The 11633-nt window shown below is 40.7% G+C and overlaps 1 protein-coding gene across 1 annotated transcript; it reads left to right on the forward strand.

The window, feature by feature from the left end:
- Positions 1-2606: 2606 nt before the first annotated feature.
- On the forward strand, positions 2607-11311 carry LOC134098356 (serine/threonine-protein kinase pim-2-like). Its single transcript, XM_062551389.1, has 12 exons — positions 2607-2640; positions 3043-3261; positions 3486-3580; positions 3665-3715; positions 3875-4250; positions 4348-4518; positions 9604-9822; positions 10036-10130; positions 10215-10265; positions 10418-10793; positions 10891-11061; positions 11205-11311. Exons 1-12 carry the CDS (start codon positions 2607-2609, stop codon positions 11309-11311), a joined length of 1965 nt encoding a protein of 654 aa, XP_062407373.1.
- Positions 11312-11633: the final 322 nt, after the last annotated feature.

Here is an 11633-nt window from a genome sequence, read left to right on the forward strand (position 1 = left end):
AGCTTTAGACTGACTATGAGGGTCTATTTTACTGTAATGATGAGTGAATATTGTAAAATAATTCCACACTAGTCGTAGGCTAAAACAGATTTGTATGGCCCCTGAAAATGATGCTGTTTACAGAGTATGATTCTAATGAAGTGAGGAATCAGAATGTATAGACAATTGCAGCCAAAATACAGAACTTTTACTGTGCAAATTCAACAAACATCTTTTATAAAACCAATACAAAACATAGTGCAAGTTCAGGTAGGCAATATGAAAGAAATGAGACTTAAGTGAAGAGATCATTTGCAATAATACTTGATTACTTTTAAAAATTGAAAATAAAACCTTTCTATATAAACCTCACTATACTCTGTCAAACAAGCCTATCAGAAGCATTGGCTATAGGCAACTGATGATGAGTCAGGATCATGTCTAACTAGACAGCTGCTACCTGTTTAATTTCAGCGACTACTATTAAGTAAAGATGAATGAAGATCATAGGGTCCATACGGTAACAATAAAACTGTAAACAATCAATGTAATAACTAAGTACTATACAACTTATAACGCTGTGATGCAGACTGCACCTTCTCTCTCACTCACCTGTGCTTGTGAGGTTCAGGTCCGATATAAGTGTTTTTCCTGTTATCTCTGCGCTCGAGCAATCGTAGTGAATTCCTGGCGGCTTTGCGAGGGTACAAAACTAGCTCTCATAGTTGTTCGGGCATATTTAGCAGTATAGATAGATTAGCAGCAGCAGAAAGGCAGTTCCACTATCTATCATAATCTCGTATCCTATCATGTATGATGGAGTCTCGAAGAACAGCGGCGTGAACAATATAGCCTCTATGCATGACTGTCTGTGACCACACTATAGCATTAACCACAGGAAGACAGACCTGAAGGTGATATGAAAAACACTAATACACTTGCTAATAGCACTGAGTGAGCAGCCTCAAACAAACACTATTGCTATTACAGTACTTCTGTCTATTGCAACAACAGTACAGGTTCATGACCCTAAGAGAAGTCATATGATGGACACTATTCATCTTCCACAATTTACCAGAACAGATGCTTCCATCTGCTACCATTATTATCACATGCTTTTTGTCACTTAAACAAGGCGATTTCTCTGCCGGCTTCTTAGATTGGCTTTACTCAGCTTTACTCTCAAAAAAGAACATACAGTAGACCACCACGACCCAAAACAGACTATAACACTACAGTCAGTTCGATGGGAATTCTGATTTGAAGTTGAACTGATCAAATCCTTTCATGCTTAGTGTAAACAGGACCTGTCAGAAACAGCATGGTTTCATTACACCTCATTGTTCAAGCACTACAACACACGCGCACACACACACACACACACACACACACACACACACACACACACACACACACACACACACACATTGTGCTATTTCACATGAAATAATGCCGTAACAAACAAGTGAGTTAAAAGAAAAGGTCAATCAATTATGTTTTAAAATAAAAATAGCTTTTGTTTATCATACACATTTTTTCCATCATACTGCATATTTTTATTTATTTAGTCAAATTCCAATTTTCATGTAATTGAATTAATGCCATTTATATATTTGTCATAGCTACCCTTCAAATCATTTTGACAAATGAAAATGGTGTCGCTATGGTGTAATAGATGTTATGCTTCAAGTTTCATGTATTTCAAAATTGTGTATGAAAAGATTCAAAAAAATATTTTCAGCAGCAAGCATTGTATTGAAAAATCCAATCATATTTAGATGAATGAAAGTGCAACTGGACATTACAAGATGCTAATGTGTTTTTGTGATATATTCAGCAATTTCCCTAAATGATTTGATGTTAAATTTTCTGATGCATAGCCTAATGCTTTCAATAAATATATATATAAACCTACCAGTAGGCCTGTAGTGACTATTCATTCAACAGTTCGCCCTCTGCTGGTGTTGCATGTTTTTTTCTGTGGCGGAGAAAATCATAAGTCATAATGATTCTCATTTGTAAAATGTTAGGCTTACTGTAGGCTACATTGGACATTGTGACAATTCTACAGAATATATAAAATGATCAGTTAGATACACAAATTGTAGGTAGATGCCGTTACAATCTGTAGTGTGCTGTGATTGAGGTTTGTGGATCTTTTTCTAATTTATGATGGTCTAGGGAGAGTGGCTATAATGAATCCCCAATAGCCTACACTTGAGGCTATTGTTAACAAGAGATAAGTAGCCTAACATTACAAGCTATAGGCTTTATGAGGCTCTGATGTTTTCCAACAGCTTAAAATGCATTTGTAAAAACTTCCTGACATTTTTGGACCTGATAAAGAAAAAAGGTTAAACGTGAGGGAAGAATAACATTTGTACGTGCCGACATTTAACAGCGTTAAATGCCTGATGGGCCTACAATAAACGTAGCCTACATAGCATACTAGGCCTACATGAGACAAGTCTATCGAATACCAAAAGACGTTGCCAAGCGATGATTATTCGTTCATAAAGATTCTAGAACGTTCTGCCATAGAATTCACAAAGTAACAACTTTACTCATTCCATGGATTGCGCTGATCAGTTCACACGTATTTTCATTGTCTCATTTCTAGTATTGACATGCCATTTCGAAAACGTAGAAAAACCTATCCAGGTAAGTAGAAATGAATTACAAACTAATCGACATGTTATTATATATTTTATTATTTACAGTCATTTGATAGATATTATTTAAATAATTGATTCATTCATTCTCATTTAGCTAGGGCATTAGCCTACCTGTTACCTATTATCCACGTGTTTGATATTGCCACTGTGGTTAGGATTGAGTTATGTGTAAGGCCTTATAACTGGCCAATTTCAAAAGCCTTAACGCTGACAGTTTCTCAAAGCCTTGCAAATATACACCAGCCCATTTTAAAGTCCCCAAAATGAATTAGCCTACTGTAGCAGTAAAATATCCCAATATTATCCAACTAAATAGCCCATGAATATCATAAAACCAATTCACCATAGGTGATCATTGATATGTGCCACTGTTATCTGCTTGCTTTAGCTAAAACTAAGCTGGTACAAGGCCTGAAGCCTGCCACCAGTTACCCAGATCAATCCAGCCCAAGGCTTGCAGCCACCTCAGACTCGACCTGCCAGGCCAGTCAGAGTAGCCTCAAGGACCAGGAGGTAAACAGCAGGAAGAGGCCCAGTCAGTACTGCCCACTGCCACAGCCTGCACTGGCCAAAGCCGCGCCGAAGCGCAAGAGGCAGTTCAGTTCCGGTGAGGGAGCTGAGGTCCGGTCACCAAGGAGACCTGCTGTTCAGGCAGCAAGTGATGGTGTCTCTGCGACCTCATCAGATGCGAAGAGGAGATGCGCTGAACCCCCCCAAGGTAAGAGGTCAGGGTGATCCAGCTGAAGCGATCCATCTGAGTCAAGGTTATCAACCATGATAGTAGCGCTGGATCTCCAGACTTGTTACTGAGCATGTCCATTCTCTGTGCAGCAACCTTCGCTTCCAACTACTCAGTTGGAGAGCTGCTGGGGTCTGGAGGGTTCGGATCGGTCTATGCAGGAATAAGGAAGTCGGATGGACAAGAGGTGAGACTCTCTTCTTCCTTTATGTTTTTCATCCATAACTTAAGAGTTAGTGCAGAACTATACTATTTTTGTTTCTCCTTTTAGGTGGCCATAAAGTACATCCACAAGACTAAAGCAAAAAAACACATTATCATGGTAAGTATAACTTAAGCCATATTGAATGATTTAAGTTAAAAAATACCATCCAAACACCACTTGAAAACATAGTTACTGATATGGCTCCATAAATTCGTCTGGCTTCAGTCACCACCATCTTTCTTGCTCTCCTAAATGTTTCTACTTGCTTCTTTCCAGCATGGTGGCAGGCGTCTTCCTCTAGAGGTCGCCCTGATGACTATGGTCTCTCAGCCGTCATCATGCGTTAATGTCCTGAAGCTGCTGGACTGGTTTGAAGAGCCTCTTCATTACATTCTGGTCTTGGAGCGACCCAGTCCCTGTTCCGACCTCCTTGATTTCATCAGGATTTTTGATGGTCGGTTGTCAGAGATTCAAGCCAGGCAGATCATGAGGCAGGTTGTTGAAGCCCTGATTCACTGCCGCGATTGTGGTGTTTTCCACCGCGACGTGAAATCAGAAAACATCCTGGTCAACCTCATCGATTGGACAGTGAAACTGATAGACTTTGGCTGTGGGGATCTCTACCAATACAGCCCCTATTATCACTTTGCTGGTAAGTTTGCAAAATAAATACTGAACAATGAAATGTCTAAGGAGGAGATCAGTTGCAGGTATGAGATGTTCTGTCACTTTGTCCCCCCATTTCTCAGGCACCTACTGTCCACCCGAGTATTTCCTGAATGGGAGCTACGAGGCTTGCCATGCCACCACATGGTCTCTGGGAGTGCTACTCTCTGAACTGGTATGTGGTGACTTGCCATTTAACAGCAAAGGAGAGACCATTCTTGACCAGCCAGGGTTTACTGCGGGTCTGTCCAAAGGTAAGGGAGTAGTGAAAGCATCTAAAAATCTATAGGCAGTCCCTATCCCTCTGAATATTGTTCCCTTGCTATGGTTGTAATAGGACCGATAGTAACTTCCGACAAAGCATATCACCCTCATCTGGTCTGACCTTTCTGTGTAGAGTGCATTGACCTCCTCAATTGGTGTATGTGCACGGACCCCGATGACAGACCAGACCTAGAGGACATTCTAACACACGACTGGCTGTCAGGACCAAACTTCTTTTAAGACACCACAAGCAGAGAGTGGAGGTAAAGTTTGACTTTTGTGTAATTAGTGAATAAAAAAAAAACTACCTGTTTCTCATTTAACTCTTTGTCTAAACCTTTGAACTAGTTTTTGGATCTCGCACCCATAACTTATGGACGTGCGTGATTATACTTTGTGTTCTCATTTAACGCTTAACACATAGCAGCAGCATTCATATGAACCAACTGTTTTTTTTTTTTTTTTTTCAACAGATTCAGAGTTGATCAGGAAAGGGTCACACCACAAGTGAAGCTACTCTTTGACACCAGCATTCACTAGACCACCAGGACCTTGAGTTCCACTAGGCCACCAGGACCTTGAGTTCCACTAGACCACCAGGGCCTTGAGTTCCACTAGACCACCAGGACCTTGAGCTCCACTAGACCACCAGGGCCTTGAGTTCCACTAGACCACCAGGACCTTGAGTTCCACTAGACCACCAGGACCTTGAGTTCCACTAGGCCACTAGGCTTTGAGTTCCGCTCTAGACCACCAGGGCCTTGAGTTCCGCTAGAAAACCAGGGCTCTTAATTCCTCTCTAGACCACCAGGGCCTTGAGTTCCACTAGGCCACTAGGCTTTGAGTTCCGCTCTAGACCACCAGGGCCTTGAGTTCCGCTAGAAAACCAGGGCTCTTAATTCCTCTCTAGACCACCAGGGCCTTGAGTTCCACTAGGCCACTAGGCTTTGAGTTCCTCTCTGGACCACCAGGGCCTTGAGTTCCGCTAGAAAACCAGGGCTCTTAGTTCCTCTCCAGACCACCAGGGCCTTGAGTTCCACTAGGCCACCAGGGCTTTGAGTTCCACTAGACCACCAGGACCTTGAGTCCTGCTGGAGTCTTGAGTTGCACTAAACAACAGGGTCTGGGGTTTGTTTGGTGGCTGTCTTACTCCTGATAGAGTAATACAAAGAGCATGCAGGAGTGCAACTCAGTTGAACTAACGGTCATCATCTACATCATCTGCACACAACTTCAACGCAGACTCAGTGGGACGGGCTGATATATACTGGCCTTTCTCACTGGCCCTATACGAACAATCCAAAGATTTCCAAGGGCACAGGATAGGGATCGTCTCCCCAACATTGGACCTATGTTGAGCAGCAACAACATGATGATGGGATCTGGACATTTGCGTACAGATGCCTCATCCAGCATTGGAATTAAATACATTTTGTATTTAAAGATACATTTACTATTGAAGAACTTTTGTTATTCTGCATGAGGTATTATTAATTTGTATACATAAATTAGGACATAAATTCAATCATTGTTTTTTTACCAGTTTGCACATTTCTTTATTTGGCAGTTTGATTACACTAATGGGTCATAATTTGTCTAATTCACCTATGGTGCTTTACCTAGCATTTAGTCTGTTTAAAACAAAAATCTTCTCTGACATATGTTTAAGTGCAAGGGTCACCACCACTGGATGGCAGCTAAAACCCACATACACCAGTCGAGGGGACATGTGTATTTCTCCTCCACTAGGTGTCAATAAAGCCTGGGAAGATTGTTTTCACAGAGCTATTTTAAGGTATTATCTGACGTAGTATACACTTTGCACTGTGAAACAGGTGTATGCTGAGAATATTTCATTTTCTTCAGACACCATGAGGTCTGGATTAATGGAGGTGAGACGATTTATTCAGGCTGTCAACTTTGATGTAAATAGCAGCTAGGATTTTAAAAACATCAGTAGCTTGGTTGGGTTGTCTTCATATGGCCTACTTCTTCTCAGTTGTGTAGCAATGACTACCCACAGATGGTGGCTTATGATGTAATTTGTTTTCCATGCATAATCAGGTGTTCAGGTGTTCAATCAGCTTTAGACTGACTATGAGGGTCTATTTTACTGTAATGATGAGTGAATATTGTAAATAATTCCACACTAGTCGTTGGCTAAAACAGATTTGTATGGCCCCTGAGAATGATGCTGTTTACAGAGTATGATTCTAATGAAGTGAGGAATCAGAATGTATAGACAATTGCAGCCAAAATACAGAACTTTTACTGTGCAAATTCAACAAACATCTTTTATAAAACCAATACAAAATGTAGTGCAAGTTCAGGTAGGCAATATGAAAGAAATGAGACTTAAGTGAAGAGATCATTTGCAATAATACTTGATTACTTTTAAAAATTGAAAATAAAACCTTTCTATATAAACCTCACTATACTCTGTCAAACAAGCCTATCAGAAGCATTGGCTATAGGCAACTGATGATGAGTCAGGATCATGTCTAACTAGACAGCTGCTACCTGTTTAATTTCAGCGACTACTATTAAGTAAAGATGAATGAAGATCATAGGGTCCATACGGTAACAATAAAACAGTAAACAATCAATGTAATAACTAAGTACTATACAAATTATAACGCTGTGATGCAGACTGCACCTTCTCTCTCACTCACCTGTGCTTGTGAGGTTCAGGTCCGATTTAAATGTTTTTCCTGTTATCTCTGCGCTCGAGCAATCGTAGTGAATTCCTGGCGGCTTTGCGAGGGTACAAAACTAGCTCTCATAGTTGTTAGGGCATATTTAGCAGTATAGATAGATTAGCAGCAGCAGAAAGGCAGTTCCACTATCTATCATAATCTTGCATCCTATCATGTATGATGGAGTCTCGAAGAACAGCGGCGTGAACAATATAGCCTCTATGCATGACTGTCTGTGACCACACTATAGCATTAACCACAGGAAGACAGACCTGAAGGTGATATGAAAAACACTAATACACTTGCTAATAGCACTGAGTGAGCAGCCTCAAACAAACACTATTGCTATTACAGTACTTCTGTCTATTGCAACAACAGTACAGGTTCATGACCCTAAGAGAAGTCATATGATGGACACTTCATCTTCCACAATTTACCAGAACAGATGCTTCCATCTGCTACCATTATTATCACATGCTTTTTTGTCACTTAAACAAGGCGATTTCTCTGCCACCTTCTTAGTTTGGCAATATCCAGCTTTACTCTCAAAAAAGAACATGGACCACCACGACCCAAAATAGACTATAACACTACAGTCAGTTTGATGGGAATTCTGATTTGAAGTTGAACTGATCAAATCCTTTCATGCTTAGTGTAAACAGGACCTGTCAGAAACAGCATGGTTTCATTACACCTCATTGTTCAAGCACTGCAACACACGCACACACGCACACACACACACACACACACACACACACACACACATTGTGCTATTTCACATGAAATAATGCCGTAACAAACAAGTGAGCTAAAAGAAAAGGTCAATCAATTATGTTTTAAAATAAAAATAGCTTTTGTTTATCATACACATTTTTTCCATCATACTGCATATTTTTATTTATTTAGTCAAATTCCAATTTTCATGTCATTGAATTAATGCCATTTATATATTTGTCATACCCATCAAATCATTTTGACAAATAAAAATGGTGTCGCTATGGTGTAATAGATGTTATGCTTCAAGTTTCATGTATTTCAAAATTGTGTATGAAAAGATTCAAAAAAATATTTTCAGCAGCAAGCATTGTATTGAAAAATCCAATCATATTTAGTTGAATGGAAGTGCAACTGAACATTACAAGATGCTAATGTGTTTTTGTGATATATTCAGCAATTTCCCTAAATGATTTGATGTTACATTTTCTGATGCATAATGCTTTCAATAAATATATATGAACCTACCAGTAGGCCTGTAGTGACTATTCATTCAACAGTTCGCCCTCTGCTGGTGTTGCATGTTTTTTTTCTGTGGAGGAGAAAATCAGACAGTTAGTAAAAGATGTGTCTCATCCAAAGTCATGATGATTCTCATTTGTAAAATGTTAGGCCTACTGTAGGCTACATAATTGGACATTGTGACAATTCTACAGAATATATAAAATGATCAGATTGAGGTTTGTGGATCTTTTTCTAATTTATGATGGTCTGGGGAGAGTGGATGGCTATAATAAATCTCCAATAGCCTACACTTGAGGCTATTGTTAACAAGAGATAAGTAGCCTAACATGACAAGCTAGGCTTTATGAGGCTCTGATGTTTTCCAACAGCATAAAATGCATTTGTAAAAACTTCCGGACATTTTTGGACCTGATAAAGAAAAAATGTTAAACGTGAGGGAAGAATAACATTTGTACGTGCCAACATTTAACAGCGTTAAATGCCTGATGGACCTACAATAAACGTAGCCTACATAGCACACTGTAGGCCTACATGAGACAAGTCTATCGAATACCAAAAGACGTTGCCAAGCGATGATTATTCGTTCATAAAGATTCTAGAACGTTCTGCCATAGAATTCACAAAGTAACAACTTTACTCATTCCATGGATTGCGCTGATCAGTTCACACGTATTTTCATAATTGTCTCATCTCTAGTATTGACATGCCATTTCGAAAACGTAGAAAAACGTATCCAGGTAAGTAGAAATTAATTACAAACTAATCGACATGTTATTATATATTTTATTATTTATTTACAGTCATTTGATAGATATTATTTAAATAATTGATTCATTCATTCTCATTTAGCTAGGGCATTAGCCTACCTGTTACCTATCCACGTGTTTGATATTGCCACTGTGGTTAGGATTAAGTTATGTTTAAGGCCTTATAACTGGCCAATTTCAAAAGCCTTAACGCTGACAGTTTCTCAAAGCCTTGCAAATATACACCAGCCCATTTTAAAGTCCCCAAAATGAATTAGCCTACTGTAGCAGTAAAATATCCCAATATTATCCAACTAAATAGCCCATGAATATCATAAAACCAATTCACCATAGGTGATCATTGATATGTGCCACTGTTATCTGCTTGCTTTAGCTAAAACTAAGCTGGTACAAGGCCTGAAGCCTGCCACCAGTTACCCAGATCAATCCAGCCCAAGGCTTGCGGCCACCTCAGACTCGACCTGCCAGGCCAGTCAGAGTAGCCTCAAGGACCAGGAGGTAAACAGCAGGAAGAGGCCCAGTCAGTACTGCCCACTGCCACAGCCTGCACTGGCCAAAGCCGTGCCGAAGCGCAAGAGGCAGTTCAGTTCCGGTGAGGGAGCTGAGGTCCGGTCACCAAGGAGACCTGCTGTTCAGGCAGCTAGTGATGGTGTCTCTGCGACCTCATCAGATGCGAAGAGGAGATGCGCTGAACCCCCCCAAGGTAAGAGGTCAGGGTGATCCAGCTAAAAAAAAACATCTGAGTCAAGGTTAACTCGCGCTGGATCTCCAGACATGTGACTGAGCATGTCCATTCTCTGTGCAGCAACCTTCGCTTCCAGCTACTCAGTTGGAGAGCTGCTGGGGTCTGGAGGGTTCGGATCGGTCTATGCAGGAATAAGGAAGTCGGATGGACAAGAGGTGAGACTCTCTTCTTCCTTTATGTTTTTCATCCATAACTTAAGAGTTAGTGCAGAACTATACTATTTTTGTTTCTCCTTTTAGGTGGCCATAAAGTACATCCACAAGACTAAAGCAAAAAAATACATTATCATGGTAAGTATAACTTAAGCTAAATGATTTAAGTTCAAAAATACTATCCAAACACCACTTGAAAACATATACTGATATGGCTCCATAAATTCGTCTGGCTTCAGTCACCACCATCTTTCTTGCTCTCCTAAATGTTTCTACTTGCTTTTTTCCAGCATGGTGGCAGGCGTCTTCCTCTAGAGGTCGCCCTGATGACTATGGTCTCTCAGCCGTCATCATGCGTTAATGTCCTGAAGCTGCTGGACTGGTTTGAAGAGCCTCTTCATTACATTCTGGTCTTGGAGCGACCCAGTCCCTGTTCCGACCTCCTTGATTTCATCAGGATTTTTGATGGACGGTTGTCAGAGATTCAAGCCAGGCAGATCATGAGGCAGGTTGTTGAAGCCCTGATTCACTGCCGCGATTGTGGTGTTTTCCACCGCGACGTGAAATCAGAAAACATCCTGGTCAACCTCATCGATTGGACAGTGAAACTGATAGACTTTGGCTGTGGGGATCTCTACCAATACAGCCCCTATTATCACTTTGCTGGTAAGTTTGCAAAATAAATACTGAACAATGAAATGTCTAAGGAGGAGATCAGTTGCAGGTATGAGATGTTCTGTCACTTTGTCCCCCCATTTCTCAGGCACCTACTGTCCACCCGAGTATTTCCTGAATGGGAGCTACGAGGCTTGCCATGCCACCACATGGTCTCTGGGAGTGCTACTCTCTGAACTGGTATGTGGTGACTTGCCATTTAACAGCAAAGGAGAGACCATTCTTGACCAGCCAGGGTTTACTGCGGGTCTGTCCAAAGGTAAGGGAGTAGTGAAAGCATCTAAAAATCTATAGGCAGTCCCTATCCCTCTGAATATTGTTCCCTTGCTATGGTTGTAATAGGACCGATAGTAACTTCCGACAAAGCATATCACCCTCATCTGGTCTGACCTTTCTGTGTAGAGTGCATTGACCTCCTCAATTGGTGTATGTGCACGGACCCCGATGACAGACCAGACCTAGAGGACATTCTAACACACGACTGGCTGTCAGGACCAAACTTCTTTTAAGACACCACAAGCAGAGAGTGGAGGTAAAGTTTGACTTTTGTGTAATTAGTGAATAAAAAAAAAAATACCTGTTTCTCATTTAACTCTTTGTCTAAACCTTTGAACTAGTTTTTGGATCTCGCACCCATAACTTATGGACGTGCGTGATTATACTTTGTGTTCTCATTTAACGCTTAACACATAGCAGCAGCATTCATATGAACCAACTGTTTTTTTTTTTTTTTTTTCAACAGATTCAGAGTTGATCAGGAAAGGGTCACACCACAAGTGAAGCTACTCTTTGACACCAGCATTCACTAGACCACCAGGACCTTGAGTTCCA

The sequence above is a fragment of the Sardina pilchardus genome, chromosome 12 (genome assembly GCF_963854185.1).
Source record: "Sardina pilchardus chromosome 12, fSarPil1.1, whole genome shotgun sequence".
NCBI lineage: Eukaryota > Metazoa > Chordata > Actinopteri > Clupeiformes > Clupeidae > Sardina > Sardina pilchardus.

What these genes read in the sequence shown, in the direction of transcription:
- LOC134098356 (XM_062551389.1), top strand. Translation starts at nt 2,607, where the DNA reads ATGCCATTTCGAAAACGTAGAAAAACCTATCCAG. An exon ending in GGAAGTCGGATGGACAAGAG is followed by an intron (nt 10,131 to 10,214) that starts GTGAGACTCTCT and finishes TTCTCCTTTTAG; the next exon opens with GTGGCCATAAAGTACATCCA. An exon ending in CCCCTATTATCACTTTGCTG is followed by an intron (nt 10,794 to 10,890) that starts GTAAGTTTGCAA and finishes CCCATTTCTCAG; the next exon opens with GCACCTACTGTCCACCCGAG.